A 23797-nucleotide genomic window follows, 5' to 3' on the forward strand; every position below is an offset into this window, starting at 1 on the left:
AGTGGTTTTGTGGAAAGGGTGTCTTGGGATGTGGTGTGGTCGGAGGGGTGTCTGAAGTAGTGGTGTGGTGGGAAGGGTGTCTGATATAGGGGTGTGGTGGCAGGGGTGTCTGAGGTAGTGGTGTGGTGGGAGGTGTGTCTGAGGTAGTGGTGTGGTAGGAATGATGTCTGAGGTAGTGGTGTGGTGGGAAGGGTGTCTGAGGTAGTGGTGTGGTGGGAGGGGTGTCTGAGGTAGTGGTGTGGTGGGAGGGGTGTCTGAGGTAGTGGTGTGGTGGGAGGGGTGTCTGGGGTAGTGGTGTGGTGGGAAGGGTTTCTGAGGTAGCGGTGTGGTGGGAGGGGTGTCTGAGGTAGCGGTGTGGTGGCAGGGGTTTCTGAGGTAGTGGGGTGGTGGGAAGGGTGTCTGAGGTAAGGGTGTGGTGGCAGGGGTGTCTGAGGTAGTGGTGTGGTGGGAAGGGTGTCTGGGCTAGTGTTGTGAGAAGGCCGCCATGGGTAGTTGCGTGGTGGGACGAGCGTAGGTGTTAGTGTTCTGGTAGGAGGGTTGTCTAGGGTAGTGGTGTCTTGGCCGATCACGTGTTGAACCATGCTGTTGAAACATCCATGTTCGTTTAACAATTACCGTTGTCAGATAAGTTATGGTTTTTTAAAACGATGCAAATTTTCGTATCACTTATTCTGTGGTTAAGTGCCACCCGCATACATAACAGTGAAGATTATTAAGAAACAGGACACGAATATGTATTGTTGTGAATAGTTTGAAAAACATTTCCTCATAGTCAGGCTTGTCCGCGTTGTTTTATGTTACAATATATTAACATGAATACACGCATGTTCACGTCGTTTGTCTAAACAAAAGGTGGGTGTATAATTAGAAATACATATTTATAGAATGTCCATGTATTGGAGAAAACACGCTCACGAGGTTTTGGTAGACAGAGCATGCCCTGGGGAGAGGGAAAAACCAAGGGGGCGAAGCCCCCGCAGCTTTTCCCGACCCCCAGGGCATGCTCTGTTGCGCGTAAAATGTCTGTTGCTGGCGTACGGATCTTGAAAAGGACATTCTAAAAACCAGTGAAGCTTATCAACACCTCTGTAGCCTCGTGGTACACTCACTGGGCTACAGATATTAAGGTTGCGTGTTCGATCCTCGGGAATATAAAGAAAACATTTTGTCATTTGATTTTACATTTCATTACATGTTACAATCTGAACGGAAGTTATATTAATAAAATACCCAGGACATTATATAAAATCCCTGGGACATTACAACGTCCCAGTTTATCAGATTTAACCCAACTGGAAAGTAAAACCTCACAATAGGTTTTAATACCTATAGAAAGAAGTCCCTTACTTAATAGTGATCCCAATGAATAGGTTTATAATACCGTATAATGAAGGTACAGTGGACCACTATTGCATGTGCAGTGACGAATCAATGTCACAGAGGAAGGTGGTAACACCGCGTGCTCGGAAACAAATGTTGGCGACATCAGGTTACACACAACCAAATGTTTTCCCATAGACTTCTATAGTTACGTTATATTTTTTTTAAAATAACTAAGCATTCAACAGCTATTACCTGTACGTGTGTGCACAGTTTGGCCTTAGAGCACCAATAAAAAAATAAAAAATGACTAGCTTAGCCAGCTCCTTTTCCGCAAACAGGAAGCTAAACACACCACCCCCAGTTTCGCACGAAATGTCACCTACTTGAAAATATCTGTGGTAACATTCAGCATAAGTCATCATGTTGAAAAAGACAGTCCTAAATAAAGAAAAACATGGTCAGTTTTAAAAACTGGATGGATGTACATTTGAAAGTCATAAAAATCGTACAGAATATCCTCCAATCACAGCCTGCAGATATCTCTCGATCTGCACTGAAGGCTCCCTACGAAAACGGCACTGTCCAAACTGGATCTGATTGGTGTAGTAGAACCATCAGGTTTCCGGGAAACAAATAAGCGTGTACCGTTCTACTGACGGAAGTCGACACACACGAAGGTGATCACAACATCGATGACTTAAGTATGATAGGAACATGCTCTTAATGACTCACTGCTCCTCGAATAATGCTTTATAATAATTGACATGCTCACTTATATTGAAAATATCGATAAAATAACCTCAAAACACACACACATACATGCACGTCGCTATATAAGTGCAATACTCTTGGACGCGACGTTAAACCCCATTTCACCTCACCTCCTATTCAATCGACAGGTGGTTGGTTGATAAACAAAATGAATAAAATGACTTGTCGGATTAAATGGTAAATATTTACCGAAATTTTGGAATTTTACTTTAATTTAACAGTACTCATTCCTGAAATGAACATTTTTATCATCAGGAACGCAAGCAATATATATTAAGCTCTAATGAATTAGGTGATCATGGAAAGTGATATATCCTGCTTTCTTTCTTAACATTTGTATCGACTGTCGACTGTGAATATCTAATGGATATGTGACATGGGGTGTTTGTTTCCTATTTTTTATCCCGCACTCAACAATAATACAACTAAATTCTCCCTGCCCGTACATACTAGTGACTGACCAGTTCATATTCTGGGGAGACGTGGGATTTTTCCGAAAACCATCATATGCTTCAAACTGTTGTAAAAAAGGAAATTGCCTGCAATAAATATTAAATAGTTGAAAGGTGTATTTCTATAAAACAAAATCAGGCTCACACATGCAATATAACATAAATAATAAATTTCGAGCAAAATCCAACGAGCATGGCCAGCGTTTCTCTTAAATTTGGAACATTATATCACGAAAATCTAATCCAATGCTAATCAGATTAGGCACAGATCTCTTTCATGTTATGGCCCCACTTGTGTAAGTACTACAGTGACGTTACATTTTACTCACTCACTCTCACTCACTAATTACCACATTGTACACAACACCTTACAGCGTGCTATACTCAAAACGTTATCTACTACTGCCCTTATCTCGTGTTTCGGGATTGAAAAATGTGAAAACTTAACTCTCTGGACTAAACAGTGTATTTATATGCATATATACCATTCTGTAATATGTATGTCGACTACTGAAATTGTGAAATTGTGTGATTAGGAAAATGACAACTGGATCGGATCCGGTTCTATAATATATTCATTTACATGCATGTGTGATTATGATGAGACGAAACTAAACGCAATGTATATATTTTGGGAATGGATTTGAATAACGCTGTATCGTCAGTACAACTGACACATGTTTATCGGGACCACTGAAAACACTCGGGAACATAGTTAGGTCATTATTATTTCATGTGTCAATAACGTATTTTCTTGAATATAGTGCACACTTTTTTTTCCAAAAAACACAGCTGTGTAGAAGGGGGTGCGCATTATACACGAAATAATTACATTTGAACACGTAACACCGGAAATACCATGTCAACAAATCCATACTGAAGTACGCAAAATCATCATGTAATTACACTGTCTGGCTACAAAAAGTGTTCTTTGTATGTATGTATGTATGTATGTATGTATGTATGTATGTATGTATGTATGTATGTATGTATGTATGTATGTATGTATGTATGTATGTATGTATGTATGTATGTAACTTATTTAATTAATTTTATTCAAAAATCCTTTTAATATTGTTTTAATTAATTTCGGCGAAATCGTGTGTGAAGCGATCGGAAGATCGCACAACTCACCGTTATTAACAGCAACCACGGTCAGATTACCGCTATTGACGGTGAAATGAGACCTGGGACACAAAGTGATCTTACCGCTAAGACTATCATACGTCTCATACTGTCATGTACAATGTATGTTTGTTGTTCAATGACTCACTCAGCAATATTCCAGTATTCATATGACAGTGTTCTATATACATAATCAAGTCTGGACTGGACAAGCCAGTGATCGACATCATGGGCATGATCCACATATTTGGATTTGATGATATGCAATCAGCCAAGTGACCCGTGAAGATTCCGGGATAGAATAGGTCTTCAGCAACCCATGCTTGCCGTAAAAGGCGACTATGCTTGTCGTAAAAGGCGACTAACGTGATCGGGTGGTCAGGCTCGCTGACTTGGTTGATACATGTCATCGATCCCAATTGCGTGGATCGATGCTCATGATATTAATCACTGGATTGTTTGGTCCAGATTCGATAATTTACAGACCGCCGTCATATAGCTGGAATATTGCTGAGTGCGGCGTTAAACAACCAACCAACCAACCAATCAGCCAAGTCAACGAGCCTGACCACCTGATCCACGCAGTCACCTGTAATGACAAGCATGGAACCTCCACAGGGAGTACTCTCACATGCACATGGCATCATCTGCTCACAAACTTATGTTAAAGTTATCTTGTATTATCTTAAGTTGACTTTAACATTCACTTATGATCTTCACAGCGCTGAAATCACTTTGTGGTATGGGTCTATGATTGCCGTGGAGTGCAGAAATGTACCTTTCTTGCAGAAAATCATACTTTCTGCAGAACTCATGCAGAATTTTGCATTTATCTACAGCAGAATTCGTCAAATACACTGCAGACCTTTAACATGTGAATTGAAAGCTGTTTTTAAACATGTATTTATCATCCAAAACTTGCTCCCACAGGAGATATCGCTTGGGTGAGATCAAGCGACGATATCTACACTGTAGATATCGCTGCAATGAAATTGCATCACAATGCTTTGCAGACCATTGTGACGTCATTGGTAACCATGACGTCACAATCAAATGACATCACTAATGGCTCTGCTATTGAAGCTGTTAGCAGTACTTTTTACACTTAAGACACTGCTTATTACTGTCTACAAATTGAAAAAGTTGGAAGAATGATGTTGGATGATAAATAAAATATCACCCTCTTGTCTTTTGATATCAAATATATCAACACTCGTTGATAAAAGTGGAAAAAATCCTCGGGAAGTTTTCCCGCTTTTATCAGCTCCTGTTGATATATTTGATATCAAACGACACTCTGGTGAGATTCTCTATTTATAATGACCAACAAACACAGGAAAAGATACCAAACTTTTATTACATGAAATACATAAAACATTTTGGCGTTTGGGGACTTCTCACCTTAAAGTGAGTGGAATGCGGGTTAGATTATCCTCATGAGCTTCATTAAGGCCGGATACAAAGGCCGGATATTAAGGCCAGATATTAAGGCCAGATATTAAGGCCGGATATTAAGGCCGGATATTAAGGCCGGATATTAAGGCCAGACATTAAGGCCAGATATTAAGGCCGGATATTAAGGCCGGATATTAAGGACAGATATTAAGGCCGGATATTAAGGCCGGTATAGATATAGGGAGGCCAGGAAAAAACTTACATACACTTTGAGCTTGAAAGTGCCCATGCCATGGACCCAACGCTAGAAAGTGTCCTGAGCTACAGGAAAATATAGCGGTTGGTTATGCAGTTTAATATAGTAGATATACCCCGTATAAGGTGGAATTCCAGAACTGATGGCAAAAACTATATAAAAATACCAAAGTACATCAATGGGCATGTGAGTGCTGACACAGATACGTCAGACAGACAGACAGACAGACAGACAGTTTATTCAGTAAGAAGGCCATAGGCCCATAATACAGACAATGGTTGATTGCATGAACTACGCATGCTAAGGAAGTAGTCGATTTAGGTTTCTCTTAGCCGTTGGACTTTATATAGATATAAACATGTGTTATACAACATCAAAGTTTTCTGATGAAATAATTTCAGTAAAAGATGTTACAGTTTGAAACTTGATGTACTGTTTAATATACATATTTCTTTGGGCTGAATAACGCTCACATACAAGTAAAACATGAAATTCATCTTCAATAAAAGATATACCATTTTCTATACAATATTTACATAATCGTTGAGTGTATGGGACATTTGTTTATCTCCCCAAGTCAATTGCAAGTTTAAACTTGCTACATCTGAAACGAGTCATACATATTCTCAGATGTACTGGTATGGGGAGTGTAAGATATTTTTCTACATTTAACAGGGATTTAAAATGTTTATAACAAGAAAGAAGTGAGCAAAGCTCACATACCCCCGTTATCTCCGCTGGTCAACAACAAATAGTAAATAGTTTGTTAATTAATGAAATATTACATATTTCTAACTGATTTTAACTTCAATGGTTTAAAAACTAAGATTGAGTTCCAGTGACAATTGACCCCCCCCCCCCCCCCCCCCCCATCTCCCATGTTACCAGTGTTCACTCCGAGGAAGGTGATCACCATGAACACCTTTGAATAAAAATTTGATTGAGGAGTTACATAAGAAGAATTATCAAAAGGATAAAAAATTGTTGGTATAAAAACACATAAAAATGGAACAATATCATATAAGAAAATCAATAAATTAATAATTTCCATCTAGCCTTAACATAAATGGTAAAGAATTCATAAATTCAAACTAACACAAAGCACAGATACTTATGATGATCAACATAGGTGGAAACAAATTTAGAAAATATATAAGCTATACAAAACCAGTGATCACAATTTTAAAATTCCATCATGTTTCCATGAAAACAGCATAAGAGGAAACTTTCAGGATCTTATAAAAGATAAAAAACAATCACAGTGGTTAATGTAGCAAGTTTGCTGAAGCTAGAATACATAATATTGTCAACATGGATCGTACAAAAACTCTACCCAAATTTTATGTTTCACCATGATTCTATGGAAACGGCAAAAATTATTTTTTTTAGAATCTTCAAACTAGCAAAAGGCACAAGTACGCATTATGGTTAATGTGTGGAGAAAGTTTGGTGAAGCTAGGGTGCATGGTTAATAAGTTATGGGCCGTACAAAAGCTCGGACAGAAGGACGGACGGACGGAAGAACGAACGGAACGCTATATACCCCCGATTTACTTTGTGAACGGGAGTATAATAAAAGTTATCAGATATACTATTGATAGAACTACACCATGATTGTTGAAGGTTATCAAATAATCTTCGCTTAAAAAGATGAATAAATATCTTCACATTGCCAACATCTTGTGTTAACCATACATATCCAAAACCTAATTTAAACAAAATATTCTTAATGTGAGTAGCCCATGTGGTGCGACCAGAATGGTCCAGTGATTTGAGCATTAAATAGCATTGGCGAGGCAGTCTGTGCTCGTCCAAACGCAGTAGCCTGCACCAATACTTGATGTCCCTTGTGGTATACACATGTTGGAGAGGGGCTCTTCCGCACTCTTTTAAAACCATTGCATTGTTTGTTGTTTTACCTGTGTTTAGAAACCATTTAAACATTTTATTCTGTACATCTTCAATCACTTTACAATATGAGATGACCCATATTTCTGCGCCGTAACAGACAATAGGCACAATCATAGCATCAACTATCTTAAATAAATCTTGACAGGGTATATTACCAACTTTCTTTTGATATCTATATAATGTCAGAATGGCCTTGTTACTCTGTGCAGCAAGAGTATTTAGTGCCTTAGTCCAAACAAGTTTGGGTGTGAACACAATACCCAAATATCTATAAAACGACATAGTTTCAATATATACACTATTAAATTTCCATTTTTCATAATGTCTAAGGGGTCCGCCATTTCTGAATACCATAACTTTAGTTTTTTTCAAGTTTACCCTTCATACCTGTGGTATTGCAAAAATGTTCCAAGGCATTGGTCTTCTTTTGTAAATTTAAAAGTGTATCAGCAATATATGACACATCATCAGCAAACATAAGTGCATATATTGCTGGGCAGTCTTTAGTAATAAAGACGGTTTGTCCTCCATAATTTTCCATAAAATTTACAAGTTTATTTATGAATATTAAAAACATCTGAGGGCTGAGGATGCATCCTTGACGGGTACCTATATTACACTTAAAGTATTTGGATAATCCAGCAGGTGTTCTAACACAGGCACACAGTTTATCGTACATTGATGTTATAATAGACAAAAACTTTCCGCAGACACCAATATCAGCCAAACTCTGTAACAACATATTGTGATCCACATTCTCAAAAGCTTTTGAGAAATCTACAAATAAGCAGTAGAACCTTTCTTTCTTTTTACATGCATACTTTTGGATAATGGCCTGTAGTGAAAATATATGATCTGTTGTGGAATAGTTGGGTCTAAATCCAGCTTGAGATTCGTCAATGATATTGTTATCATCACACCACCTCTGTAGTCTAGCATTAAGAATAGATGTAAACACTTTGCATATGGTATCAATGAGTGATATACCTCTATAATTGTAGGCATCATTCATATCACCAGACTTGAACAGAGGACAGATGATACTTTTTCCCAACACATCTAGAAAGTTACCACTCTCAAAATTTTTGTTAAATATAATAACTAAAATTGGTGTAATTTGTTTTTCTGAAGACACAGATACGTCAAAGGTAAAAGTCAATGCTTGCACTGTAAGGGTGTGTCAGACACCATCAACTGGGTACACACACGAACATCGTTACAGTATACATGGTTGCCTGTAATGAGACAAGGATGGTGTAGTAAGGGATGGTGTAGTAAGGGAGGCAGGAGGTGGGAAGCTTTTGAAGCGCTTGAAATTGATATGAGGTGAGGTGAAATGGGGTTTAACATCACGTCCAAGATTATTGCACTTGTATAGCGACGTGCATGCACATGTGTGTGTATGTGGCTGCTTGTACTTGTCCGGACTGATGCAGATTTATAGTGCTAGCTCACTGAGAAACCATTCCGCAGTTTTACATGAATACCCCAATCAGACACAGTATATTTACTTCGAGCCGACCAGTCCTTGTTTCAGACCCTAAATGCCGAGCACCAGACGGGGTAACAACAAGTACAATCTTTTAACGTCTTTTGGTATGACGCGGACGGGAATCGAACCCTGGACCTTTTGCTCTCCAGGTAGACGCTCTACCACTAGACCACGGAGGCGGTCAAAATGGCCGAGAACAAAGCAGCAGAACAAAGGAAAGACTTGTGCATGCGCATGACGGTGTTGTACATGCGCATATAGGTGTTGCGCATGATACAAGCAGCCACTTCTCGTCACTTACAGTACGGACGAAAAGAGAAGGTACGAGCTAGACATTGCAATATAACGCACCCACAAAACTTGTAGGTGGTGTTGAACTGGGACATGAAGTGCTATTAAGTTACATATGTCGCTTACAGGACAGACGAAAACAACACACTATACCGGAGACAGTACGAGCTAGACCTTGCATTATAAAACACCTACAAATTGTAAGTAATGTTGCTGATATACAAAGCGAGATATCACAGTGTTATTGTACAATACATACGAAGCAAAATTGAGAAAAAATGTTTGCTTACAGGAGAAAATGCTTGTCGAGAAGGCAACACAACATGGTTCGTGATTTACTCATTTAGTGTGCGAGATACAGCAGCATGAATGTGTTTTAAAGTCATCATAAACTAGCTGTATTATTTCGTTTTGAAGTGGATTGTCTTTTGTATTATTGCTTACCAAAAGTGCATTTCTATATGTTTACACTAGTGACCTCCAGATTCATGTTAATAAGTTTATCCAAGGCGTGCCACAAGTCAGGGAGGTGTAAAACTACGAAATTCAGGACAATTAAGCTTAAAAGTTTGTTGAAAGTCTGAGGTTATATGTACTCCCCAGTTGTTGTATAGGCGTTCGTGGACCACAATTTGACCTTCTCGGAGTGAGTTGCGCCCTTATCCCTTGGCCTGAAGTACACCCAATCAACCACGAGGCCGACGAGGACCAGTACAAGTAGAACTGCAAAGCCAATACTAACGTAAAACCATGGAGAAGGTGGAGTTGGACCGTGAGCTGGACCTGAAAAGATGAAAGTGGGTGAGTGATTGAGTGAGTGAGTGGGTGGGTGGGTGGGTGAGTGAGTGAGTGGGTATGTGAGTGAGTGAGTGAGTGAGTGGGTGGGTGGCTGGGTGAGTACATAGGTGAGGTAGTGAGTGGGTGGGTGGGTTAGTACATGAGTGTGTGAGTGTGAGTGAGTGAGTGAGTGAAAACACATGAGGAGGGGTGGATGAGTGAGTGGGTGGGTTAGTATGTGTATGAGTGAGTGAGCGTGAGTGACATTGTTGTATGGTTAATTGGGGGGGGGGGGGGGGGGGGGGACAAGCCTCATTGGAGGTCTGATAAATATAGTGAGTGAGTGAGTTGGGTTTAACGCCTCTTTTAACATTATTCCAGTTATATCACAGCGTGACAGCTTAATGAGGGAGGAAAGCCCGAAGTGATGCAGGTCTCAGACGTTTACCACTTCGGTGAAACCCACGAGCACGGGTATGGTGCTGACAAACCTAGAAACATAATTGGGGCGAACCGGGATTCGAACCCACAATCATAGGTTTCTGGCTAGTCCAAGGGATGCACCTCTACACAGCGAATCGCGGCGCCTTAGCGACTGGGCCACCCGCGCCCCTTGATAAATATAGAAACTATGTGCTGATGTTGTAAACAATGAGTATAAAAAGCTAGACTGTCTACAATTTTCGATGGTGTAAGCACAACCTTTGAAACACATGTCACAATAATAAATAGGAACGTCATCACACTTTTAACCCATAAATTTTTGTAATGAGTCAATGTCTACTTTTGATGTATCCGGAACATTGGACTTTCAGATTGTTTTACCCCTTCATATATTGGAATACAATTTTTTACCAATATGCAGCCCTCGTGTTTGCTGGGAAACTTACAGATTTTGTTCTCGTATGGCATGGAGGCAGTGTAGCACAGAGAGGCTGGCCCAGTGACTCTGCATTCTACATCTCCACCTTTCGGGATGTGGGGGAGAGTCACAATATCATTCTGATTGTACTGGTCATACGTGAAGGTGAAGGGCAGGTTGGCCACCTGAAAAAAAAAATATACTGACTGAAATATCTTACTAATCTGGACATTTTGGACTGAAATACTGGACAAAGGACCAGCTTATCTGGTTACAGATGGTCCCTTATTCAGATGAACCTTTTCACACATCAACACTGTGGGGAGTCTGTGTTAGAATTGGCTCACAGCAACCCATGGCCGTCAAAATGGGCAACTTAATGGATCACGTGGTCAGGCCCAGTGACCTGGTTCATTGTGTGTTATACTTCGAAGACGTTGGACATTACTTATATCATGAAACAATAGTTTAGGCACTAACAGCACACAAAGTCAGCGATCTAACCCACTCAGCCACCGAGGCTTCCACAAAAATGAAAGTCCGACAACTGGTAGTCTAGATCACGTACTTTGAGTACCCCTCTGACAAGTGTAAATTGGCATGTCTCCCATGGCCGAAAGCTATGAATACACAATGCCATTTAGAAAGTGGCCAAATGTAACAAATGTTATATTTGGGATAACACTTTCTTAGTGAAGTACAGATTCTCGTACAGAGCCTCGGTGGCTGAGTGGGTTAGATCGCTGACTTTGTGTGCTGGCGATTAGGTGCCTCACTCTGGCAGGTGTGGGTTCGAATCCGGACGGGACTCAACCCCCAAAAAGTACGAGAATCTATACTTTACTAAGAAAGTGTTATCCCAAATATAACATTTCTTTGTGAGGCGTTAACAGCAAACAAACAATCACATATCACAGGATAATCTCTGTAATTGACTTATAGTGAGTGAGCGAGTGAGTTTGGTTTTACGCTGCTTTGAACAGTATTCCAGTTATATCACGGCGTGTCAGATTAATGAGGGAGGAAAGCCCAAAGTGATTCAGGTCTCAGATTTACCACTTTGGTGAAACCCACGAGCACGGTTATGGTGCTGACAAACCTAGAAACATAATTGGGGCGAACCAGGATTCGAACTCACAATCATAGGTTTCTGGTGTTGCCCAAAGAACACAACTCTACACAGTGAATTGCGGCGCCTTTGACCACTGGGCCACCCGTGCCCCCAGTCCTGTAAGTAAGCTTAGTGAGTGAGTGAGTGAGGATGGTTTTACGCTGCTTTTTGCAATATTCAAGCAATAGCACGGCAGGGGACACCAGAAATGGACTTCACATATTGTACCCAGGGGGGGATTTGAACCCGGGTCTTCAGCTTGACGAGTGAACGCTTTTACCATAGGCTACCCCGCCGCTCCTGTTCGTGAAGTGACCTGACATGTTTATTGTGCTGAATTGATATTCCCTGGCATTCACTTAACAACAGTAAGATCACATGTCAAGAAGTAGTTATGATTGGAAGAAATTAAAAAAATATTATTCAAAATGTTAAAACTTGTTCAGTAAATCCAACATGTCCAAAACCATTATATTTACTCACTACTGATCGCTACTACACGCATACTACACGGGTAGAGATGAACATATTCAAAAACTTCAATGAGTTCCATCCAGAATAAGGACTGGCCTAACAGCATCCAAACAATCAGAATCACACATGTGGGAGTGGCCTAACAGCATCCCGTCCATAAGACTCACACATAGAGGAGTGGCCTAACAGCATCCCGTCCATAAGACTCACACATAGAGGAGTGGCCTAACAGCATACCAACAATCAGACTCAAACATGGGGACTGGCCTAACAGCATGCCAACAATCAGACTCAAACATGGGGACTGGCCTAACAGCATGCCAACAATCAGACTCAAACATGGGGACTGGCCTAACAGCATCCCAACAATCAGACTCAAACATGGGGGAGTGGCCTAACAGCATCCCAACAATCAGACTCATACATGGGGGAGTGGCCTAACAGCATGCCAACAATCAGACTCAAACATGGGGACTGGCCTAACAGCATCCCAACAATCAGACTCATACAGGGGGGAGTGGCCTAAAAGCATGCCAACAATCAGACTCAAACATGGGGACTGGCCTAACAGCATCCCAACAATCAGACTCATACATGGGGGAGTGGCTTACAGCATGCCAACAATCAGACTCATACATGGGGGAGTGGCCTAACAGCATCCCAACAATCAGACTCATACATGGGGGAGTGGCCTAACAGCATGCCAACAATCAGACTCAAACATGGGGACTGGCCTAACAGCATCCAAACAATCAGACTCATACATGGGGGAGTGGCCTAACAGCATGCCAACAATCAGACTCAAACATTGGGGACTGGCCTAACAGCATGCCAACAATCAGACTCATACATGGGGGAGTGGCCTAACAGCATCCCAACAATCAGACTCATACATGGGGGAGGGCCTAACAGCATGCCAACAATCAGACTCATACATGGGGGAGTGGCCTAACAGCATCCCAACAATCAGACTCATACATGGGGGAGTGGCCTAACAGCATCCCAACAATCAGACTCACACATGGGGGAGTGGCTTAACAGCATCCCAACAATCAGACTCAAACATGGGGGAGTGGCCTAACAGCATCCCAACAATCAGACTCAAACATGGGGAGTGGCCTAACAGCATGCCAACAATCAGACTCATACATGGGGGAGTGGCCTAACAGCATGCCAACAATCAGACTCAAACATGGGGAGCGGCCTAACAGCATGCCAACAATCAGACCAAAACATGGGGGAGTGGCCTAACAGCATGCCAACAATCAGACTCAAACATGGGGTACTGGCCTAACAGCATACCAACAATCAGACTCAAACATGGGGGAGTGGCCTAACAGCATGCCAACAATCAGACTCAAACATGGGGGAGTGGCCTAACAGCATCCCAACAATCAGACTCAAACATGGGGGAGTGGCCTAACAGCATCCCAACAATCAGACTCACACATGGGGGAGTGGCCAAACAGCATGCCAACAATCAGACTCAAACATGGGGGAGTGGCCTAACACAGCATCCCAACAATCAGACTCACACATGGGGGAGTGGCCTAACAGCATCCCGTCCATCAGACTCACTCATAGTGGAGTGGCCTAACAGCATGCCAACAATCAGACTCAAACATGGGGTAGTGGCCTAACAGCATGCCAACAATCAGACTCAAACATGGGGGAGTGGCCTAACAGCATGCCAACAATCAGACTCAAACATGGGGGAGTGGCCTAACAGCATCCCGTCCATCAGACTCACACATGGGGAAGTGGCCTAACAGCATCCAAACAATCAGACTCACACATGGAGGCGTTGCCTAACACAGGCACAGAATCCCAACAATCAGACTCACACATGGAGGAGTGGCCAAACACAGGCACAGAATCCCAAGAATCAGACTCACACATGGAAGTGAATCTTCACCAAAAGTGGTGATTTGAAATCCTTAATCTGTCTCACCCTTATTGTGATGTTGACATTTGGATCCTCTTTAAAACCTCTACACAATGTACTCGGTCGAAATCCAGCTTTGTTAAGAGAAATACAACCTGAAGTAGTGGGTGTTGGGGACTGTTTTACATCTGAAGTGAGAAAAGAAATCAAAGCGATAATCTTTGCTAAGCGATAACGAGAACTAAGATCTGATTTTAATGAGATTGGTACATGGATCTTCACGGAGGACAAACATGGGTTGCTGAAGACCTTTTCTCTACATGGATCTTCACGGGGAGACAAGCTTCGGTTGCTGAAGGCCTATTCTCTACATGGATCTTAAAGGTGAGACAAGTTTGGTTTGCTGAAGACCTATTCTCTACATGGATCTTCACGGGCAGACAAGCTTAGGTTGCTGAAGACCTATTCTCTACATGGATCTTAAAGGTGAGACAAGTTTGGGTTGCTGAAGACCTATTCTCTACATGGGTCTTCACGGGGAGACAAGCTTGGGTTGCTGAAGACCTATTCTCTACATGGATCTTCACGGGTGGCATGATAGGGTAGTGAATAACAAATAAGTTGATGTTAACAGGGGAAAGAAGAGTCCAATATAATCTTAGAAAGATAGAGGCACTGGGGTGGCTTTATGTCATGGGAAAATCTGATTTCACTTTCACTATGCACTGAATAAAACAAATAAAACATGGATCAAGAACTGGGCATGTCTGCACAAAATCTAAAAACATGTAGCAAGGGATGTAACTCTGGAAAAACATAATCTACGGCACCAATTTTTGAACTCAGTCTTGACAAGTATCTCTTAGTCTAGCGCGCTAACTTCCTTCATGTAACTTAAGTAGTTTCTAAGAAACATGTCCTCATTTCATGCAGTATGCATAAGTAAAAAAGCACGGAGCAAGGGCAGTAACTCTGTAGAAAAATAATTACAAAATACACTTGTCGTGACAAACGGAGCACTCGTAATGAGGGTCTGAAGGAGAAACCTACACGTCATGCCGTAGAAAAAGGTAAATTGGCAAGGAAAAAACAAAAATAGATTCCCTGATACGAAAACACACCACCACTGTGTGGCGATTTGAACAAGGATGATTTTTTGTTTGTTGTTTAACGGCACACTCAGCAATATTCCAGCTATATGACGGCGGTCTGTAAATAAACGAGTCTGGACCAAACAATCCAGTGATTGACATCATGAGCATCGATCCACGCAATTGGGATACGATGACATGCATCAACCAAGTCAGCGAGCCTGACCACCTGATCCCGTTAGTTGCCTCTTACGACAAGCATAATCGCCTTTTACGGCAAGCATGGGTTGCTGAAGACCTATTCTACCCCGGATGAAAGAGGATGAGTTTGCTGGGATAGACACGTGATTGGCGCATGTAGGTCAACCAGCATGCAATGCGTGCATGACCTAGATCTGGTAGGTGACATTGGCGACGTGAGGTATGTATGGATGTATAATCTGTAGAAGCAGGAAACCTTTGTTTCGGACATATAGGATCGAAAGAAGAAAGAGAATAGGATAGGATAAAATATAGCTTTTCTGAAAATTTGTCCCTATTGAGGAGCGGACTGACGAAAAACTCTGTTCCTATATCCCCCGCCCAAATTCAAAGTGGTAAGAATCTTACCATAACCATCCACGCGACAAGTCTTCAAGAGAGGGTTGTCTCCATCTCGACAATTCCACATTCCAATATCCTTCTTTGAAAACTTCTTGATACGAAGAATATGCTTTTCAGGAGACCGAAACACAATCTCATAATTATCAACATTAACATAGCATTTGTCCTCATCGGCCAGGCACGTTGTTACTTCAAGAGCATCTGGCCGGGAAAACCCAATTGTCTCGTACACCCCTGTGATGTCACAAGTGATGTTGAACGGCTGGCCAAGGCATGCTACTTCAGGGCAGGACGTACTTGTAATGGCCGCATCTGTGGAGAAAAACAAACACTGTTTGAATTCAAACATGAAGGCCAAGGGGTGCTCGTCATAACTTGAACATTGTAACGACAAGATATAAGGCAAGTTCATTAAAATCACATCCTTTATTTTCATCATGCTGATACAACAACCCCCGGCAGAAAGACCTGAAGACACCTCCATCAACTGCACAGAAGATTGCATCAGTTGAACTTCCTAATCAATCAGCGTGAAGGCTTCGAAATTCTCTGTACAATGGAGCCAAGCATTCCAACCATTAGGGTCAAAGGTTGGACAGTTGGAACACCACAATGGTTAACAGTTGGGCAGCTGGAACACCATTAGGGTCAAAAGTTGGGCAGTTGGAACACCACTAGGGTTAAAGTTCGGACAGTTGGAACATCATTAGGGTCAAAGGTTGGACAGTTGGAACACCACAAGGGTTAAAAGTTGCACAGTTGGAACACCACTAGGGTTAAAAGTTGGACAGTTGGAACACCACAAGTGTTAACAGTTGGACAGTTGGAACACCACAAGGGTTAACAGTTGGACAGTTGGAACACCACTAGGGTCAAAGGTTGGGCAGTTGGAACACCACAAGGGTTAACAGTTGGACAGTTGGAACACCACAAGGGTTAACAGTTGGGCAGTTGGAACACCATCAGGGTCAAAGGTTGGGCAGTTGGAACACCACAAGGGTTAACAGTTGGACAGTTGGAACACCACAAGGGTTAACAGTTGGACAGTTGGAACTACACAAGGGTTAACAGTTGGACAGTTGGAACACCACAAGGGTTAACAGTTGGACAGTTGGAACACCATCAGTGTTAATAGTTGGACAGTTGGAACACCATCGGGGTTAAAAGTTGCACAGTTGGAACACCACTAGGGTTAACAGTTGGACAGTTGGAACACCATCAGGGTTAAAAGTTGCACAGTTGGAACACCACAAGGGTTAAAAGTTGGACAGTTGGAACACCACAAGGGTTAACAGTTGGACAGTTGGAACACCACAAGGGTTAACAGTTGGACAGTTGAAACACCACAAGGGTTAACAGTGGGACAGTTGGAACACCACAAGGGTTAATAGTTGGACAGTTGGAACACCACAAGGGTTAACAGTTGGACAGTTGGAACACCATCGGGGTTAAAAGTTGCACAGTTGGAACACAATTAGGGTTAAAAGTTGCACAGTTGGAACATCACTAGGGTTAAAAGTTGGACAGTTGGAACAACACTAGGGTTAACAGTTGGACAGCTAGAACACCACTAGAGTTAAACGTTGGACAGCTACAACACCACAAGGGTTAAAGACCCGTGAAGATTCCAGGGTAGAAAAGGTCTTCAGCAACCCATGCCTGCCGTAAAAGGCGACTATGATTGTCATAAAAGGCGACTAACGGGATACATGTCATCGATCCCAATTGTGTGGATCGATGCTCATGATGTCAATCGCTGGATTGTCTGGTCCAGACTCGATTATTTTAAAGACCGCCGTCATATAGCTGGAATATTGCTGAGTGCGGCGTTAAACAACAAACAAACAAACACAAGGGTTAAAAGTTGGACAGTTTGAAAACCACAAGGGATAAAAGTTGCACAGTTGGAACACCACAAGGGTTAAACGTTGCACAGTTGGGAATTGTGCTAACATCCAAGGATCTAATCAAGGTGAATCTTAGATCAGCAGATCCTGGCATGACAAAGGGGAGTGGACTGAACAGAGAATTGTGAAACCTTCGTTGACTGGGCCACCCATATCTCCCTCATGCTGCGAGATCCTTACCGTTGACTAAGATGGCGCTGAAGCAGACCAGCAGAAAGAATGTAACTTGTCTCTGTGACAACATCTCCATCACGTCACATTAATCTGAAACACATACAGATGATCTAAATGTACATTAATGCACACCCAAAATATATCAGTGGTTAGAATGGTTATGGGTGAAAATACAGGAACGGAATCAGCTTTTAATGTCTACTTTAAAAACAAAAAGGGACTAGATCTCGGTGACAAAAAACACTGGATAATCGATGTTCCAAGTCGTCACACAAGTATATGATGATCTCTGCATCGCCCAGCAATCAATGCATGAGTCAAACAGTAACAATACATTAGTTGTAATATATGCAGCACGGACAGTGAGTGAGTGAGTTGGGTTTAACGCCGCTTTTACCAGTATTCCAGTTATATCACGCCGTGTCAGCTTAATGTGGGAGGAAAGCCCGAAGTGATGCAGGTCTCAGACGTTTACCACTTCGTTGAAACCCACAAGCACGGGTATGGTGCTGACAAACCTAGAAACATAATCGGGGCGAATCGGGATTCGAACCCACAATCATAGGTTTCCGGCGTGCCCAAGGGACGCAACTCTGCACAGCGAATCACGGCGCCTTAGACGACTGGGCCACCCGTGCCCCCTTCGACGTAATAAGCACCCCGCTCTAATAAGCGCCCAAGGCGAGATTTGCTAACATATTGGCTAGTGAACAATCCTAATTAGCACCCCTTCCGATTGAACAATGTACACAAGACTTGTTTATTCGTCTATAATACACAGTCGTGTGTTATATGCACCCTTGATTATGGGCAATTAAAATTCTGGAAAAACATATGTCATATATATAAACATTTCAGGCTGTCAGCATAAACCACAAAATTTACGATCTTTCAACTCTGTTTTTTTTGCACCAAAATAATAAGCCCCCTATTTCAAATTTTGAGAGCACCCTGGGCGCTTATTACGTTGAATACGGTATATATTTTTATATACTGACTAATAACGAGTTCCTGTGGCCCATCCCCAATATGCTTACTGTAATGTTTTGGCACTAAATGAAAGACGTCTACATATTCTACACACCGAATCTCCCACCTCATTGGGACTCTTGTTTACCGTATTCGACGTAATAAGTGCCCCGCTCTAATAAGCGCCCACGGCGATATTTGCTAATATATTGGCTAGTGATCATGAACAATCCCAATTAGCATCCCTTCCGATAGATCAATGTACACAAGACGTATTTATTTTTGTATAATATGTGTGTTATATGCATCCTTAATTATGGGAAGTTAAATTCTGGAAAAATATACCTGTCGTATATAAACATTTCAGGCTGTCAGCATATACCACGAAATTTACGATCTTTTCAGCTGTTGTTTTTCACCAACATAATATTCTAAGAAGAGCTCCATATTTCTGATTTTGAGAGCGCCCTGGGCGCTTATCATGTCGAATATGGTAACTACATGGAGTTGTTTGTTTCCATCAAAATTCTATATTTTCAGAAACTTAGCGCCGTTAGTCTAGAACAGGATATTGCTTGTTCAACAAGATTACGCACATAGGCGACACGACTTATGAATTTAGTCAGGATATCTGAGCATTGAAGACAACTAGTACAATCACAGAGAGGTTAGCCTAATGGACGCTCTTTTTCAATGTATCTTCCCTTCACTAACCCGCTAGGTGTGCTGACCCGGACGGTCCAACCTTAAACTGACGGCGCATGTGGTATGCCATCTTCCCAAGGCAAGAGAATTAACTGACTTTAAAAGTCCAGTTTCCACCCTTGCCGAACTAGGCTGGTATTTTGGAGTTACATTTTGGCTGGACTAACGAGTCTATCCATAGTCCAATCAAAATCGTTCACCGAAATCGAAATCCGGTTCGTAAACTGTCGTGCAGATTTTGGTCGATTGCAGGATTTGCAAAGCATGTGCACCGCCAACTCGTTGTCAACTGATATTTTCCAAATCTCTTCATGTTTTTAATCAAGGTCCTCACACATTGCGCGATGTTAGACCCGTTTTATCACAACATAGACCTTGGTTATCGATCTGAGTAGTATAGTCTAAGTCCGCAGGAACCTTTTTTGGTTGATCCGGTTGATCCAGGCGGATGCGAAGGTGATTGGTTGATCCAAGTCACGTGATCGGATAGGATGACTCATGCATCAACAGCGCGTCACAGGTGAGGGGGAATGAAAGGTGTGTGTTTATAAGGCATAAAAGAATTCATAAGAAAACAAAAGTAAAGGGTTACGAATAGAGCTAAATGTATAGCGTGCTGCCCTGAATAGACAGACCGTACCCGTCAGCCCAGTTTGAATTGAGCGCGCTTGACAACTGACGTGGCCTCGTCGTTTAACCCGCGCTCGCTAGAGCGTGCGACCTGGTTTGATGTATACAGGGTGTGTGTTGAAAGTACATCATACCACAATAGAGACGGGTTGTGTCAACACGATATACACCGGGTAATGTAGGGAAAAAAATCTACGTCTAGCTGGATCAAATTCATCTTGTACGGTCTACACGTTGTACACCATGAACGTTAGACAACCTATATAGAAAAAACATATAGATAAAATAGATAAGACTACACAATCAGCACGCTAGCAGTGTCGTTTTATTACATTTAGCCCGCAAGAACGAGGTCGTCACGTCACCCTGCATTGACCATAACGCTGAAGGCAGCCGTATTTCGAATCACCCCGCGCTGCGTACACAGTCATCTCCGAACACTTTCTTTAAGGAGGTATATCATCCAAATGTACATACATATAGGTCCACAAAATATATGTATAATACAAGTCGTCCTGCACTCAGTTTTTGTTTGATTGTTGTTAAACGCCGCACTCAACAATTACCAGCTGTATGACGGCGGTCTGTAAATAATCCGGTCTGGGCCAGACAATCCAGTTATTGACATCAAGAGCAACGATCTACGCAATTGGGATACGATGAATTGCATGAACCAAGTCAGCGAGCCTGACCACCCGATTACGTTAGTATATTTGATATTCATAATAACTCCACAATAACTACACAATGGCGACAAAACGGTACCAGCATCACATATATCTATATAAGTACTTTAAAGTTAAATCATGTATCTAAAAAGTAAATTAGAAGGATTAAAAATATACACTTCCGACATTTTTCGGGTTTTTTTCGTTTGGAGAGAGGAGCAGTGACAGTAGTGACTGGTATCTGATGGGTGCAAACAGGTGTCGAGTGGCTGTCTCAGATGGCTCTAATTTCGTAGCTCTAAAGATCACGACGGCGATAGAGACCGTGATGTAGTTTGTCTCACATTCCCTGAACCATACAAGTAGAGATTGCTGCAGAGCATCAATAGCTCCCCGCAATATAATGTTATGTGCAGAGGAAATAAGTGTAAGCTATGGGAGGAGGCAATTTGTGTTAAGTACAAATTGGTTGTTATTAATGTATTTATCTTTGGAAAGCACAATAAAAGAAACAGTGTCTTAATTGGTCAGCACAAAGAAAACCCAAGCAAGAATACTGGGCCTGTCAGGCAAAACTTGATATATACCCACTATTAGAACCAATAAAACAAATCCTATATAGATAACACAACAAATGTCATTCTAGAGCATGCTTTTGCAGCAAATATCAATATTTCTGGTCAAAATGTTGGTTGGGTTAAATAAAGCAAACTTTAAAATAGTAAACACAAAAAATGTAATGAATCCACTCTAAATATACTTCAGTTCAAATGTAAAAAAATTATGCAATCATTAATGGATTCCCATTTATCTAGCAGCAAGTTAGGAACATACAGTTTGGTCACGTTATCAATAAATATTGAGAATACAAAGGCCATAGGTCACTTTTCTCAAAACTTCGTTTAAGTAATCACAAACTAAAAATTGAAAAAAATGTAGATATACAAAAACACCAACCCCATTTGAACAACGTATCTGTGAAACATGTGATGTTTCAGAAGATGAACAACATTACGCACTGTCTTACATAATACAACCAAGAAAGAGAATCACAAATAATCCCCAATCATGATAAAGAATTTGGTACACTCTGTTAAAAGGAACAGATTCTAATAACTTTACCAACAGTTTTTCAGAAACAACTTCCAAGATCTGTTAACATATCAACAATTACAAACAAATTCCTTGTACATGTATGTACAACATTACCATAGTTTTCTCAATTCTCATATTGTTTCCATATCATTATAATGCACTTGTTTTTGAAATAAAATTGTTATAATGTACCTCCTTTGAATGTTGAATGTTCCTGTGTTTTTTAATTGTCGTTTATTGTGCATGTATTTTGTAGTTTGTGATTTTGTAATATTGCCACTGTTTCTTCATGGAATGTTTCGCAATACATATCTCATCTAAAACATCTTTGTTGTGTAATAGTTTCTTACAGTTGTTTACGGGGGCATGATTGGCCCAGTCGCCGAAGGCGCTGCAATTCGCCATGCAGAGTTGTGTCCCTTGGGCACGCCAGAATCTAATGACGGTGTGTTTGAATCTCAGTTCGCCCCGATTTTGTTGTCAGCAAAAAACCCTTGCTCGTTGGTTTCACCAAAGTGGTGAACGTCTAAGACCTGCATCACTTCAGACTTTCCCCCCACATCAAGCTGACAAGGAATACTGTTCAAGACGGCGTTAAACCCAACTACCTCACTCACTCTTGTGTATGGTTCCTTTTGGTTAACTGGGTTTGTGTTGTGATTGCTTCCGGCTTAGATTGGAAATTTGTTTAGAAGAATGTTACTATGTTCAACCCAAACATCGTGAAGATATCATGCAACCGTATTATCTTTTTGGAAAATAATTGCAAACCACAGACCAACCTGTTGAATTCCTATGTATCCAGAAGCAAAGAACATATACGGGTGTATGATCTCTGCTGGAAGTTAATTTTTTTGTGTTAAAGCAATAAACCAGGCAGAAACGATAACCCCCGCATGAAACGGTATGTACCATACATTACATACAGTGAAGTATTTAAAACAATGCTGTGCTCAACTATGCACAGCAAGCGCCATACATGTGATTATGAAGACAACTAATAAAACAATTCTCACATCAAACCGGTTGTTTTACATGTGTTTTTTTTTATTGAACAAAGTCACACTTTATAGAAGCCTGGTATTTAATCGTGTTGAACAATATGTCGCAATAGCAGTGTGAAAATTGAGTGCGCGTGACAGGCTGGGCCTAAATTCCTTCCTGGAACGTTTCTCGATGGCTGCCTGAATAACATACGATACATTGCAAAGGTAGTGCGCAATTGAGCTGTTCGGGTAAGGGAGATAATCACTCACTCTCAGTGATACAGCTTTTATAAGATACGATGTACAGCAATGCAAGGTCAGTGCGTGATTTATCACTTCTATACTACGCCTATAGCTAAAGGAGATAATCGCTCAATGTGCAATAGTATATTCTTAAAAAATATAGACCGGTTAACTTTAGCAAAATGGGATCATTTTGAGCTCTTTTAAAAACAAAATGAACAAATTTTATGGGTTATCAGCATTACGAAAAGTGACTAAGTCTCAGAATAGCAAGACGAAGTATCTCGTATTGCTGGAAAAGATAAACATCAACATTTCACGCACATTTCACATGATTTGTATGTTTCGTTTCGGTATCTGTGTGGCTTGAAATTTCAAAGAAACCAACATGTCGACTTACATGCTATTAAATTAACCTCTCCCGTATACTTCCCCGGGGAAGAATTATTTTCCCTTCCGCCCAGGCCTTACTGCAATGCTATAGCCCCACATGAAACAAGCCTAGATGTTCAACGGGTTCAGGCTGAAATTTCCATCTCACTTGGGCCCCTTTTAAATTTAAATATAGTTTCTCGTTTTAACCAAAAAAATGTATTTTCAG

General features: G+C 41.3%; 1 protein-coding gene across 5 annotated transcripts in view; it reads right to left on the reverse strand.

The window, feature by feature from the left end:
- Window positions 1-6835: 6835 nt before the first annotated feature.
- The window catches only part of LOC124123193, a 45538-nt gene continuing 28576 nt past the window's right edge, over window positions 6836-23797 (reverse strand). For all 5 annotated transcript variants that reach the window (XM_046486486.2, XM_046486485.2, XM_048398569.1 and 2 more), the window contains exons 2-6: window positions 17907-17990; window positions 15826-16131; window positions 14192-14313; window positions 10684-10840; window positions 6836-9799 (exon numbers count right to left, since the gene is read on the reverse strand). In XM_046486486.2, coding sequence (XP_046342442.2) covers window positions 9603-9799; window positions 10684-10840; window positions 14192-14313; window positions 15826-16131; window positions 17907-17976 — 852 coding nt within the window. In that variant the 5' untranslated portion in view covers window positions 17977-17990 and the 3' untranslated portion in view covers window positions 6836-9602. The remainder of the gene's footprint in view (window positions 9800-10683; window positions 10841-14191; window positions 14314-15825; window positions 16132-17906; window positions 17991-23797) is intronic.

This window comes from Haliotis rufescens, unplaced genomic scaffold (genome assembly GCF_023055435.1).
Source record: "Haliotis rufescens isolate VD_foot unplaced genomic scaffold, xgHalRufe1.0.p SCAF_18, whole genome shotgun sequence".
NCBI lineage: Eukaryota > Metazoa > Mollusca > Gastropoda > Lepetellida > Haliotidae > Haliotis > Haliotis rufescens.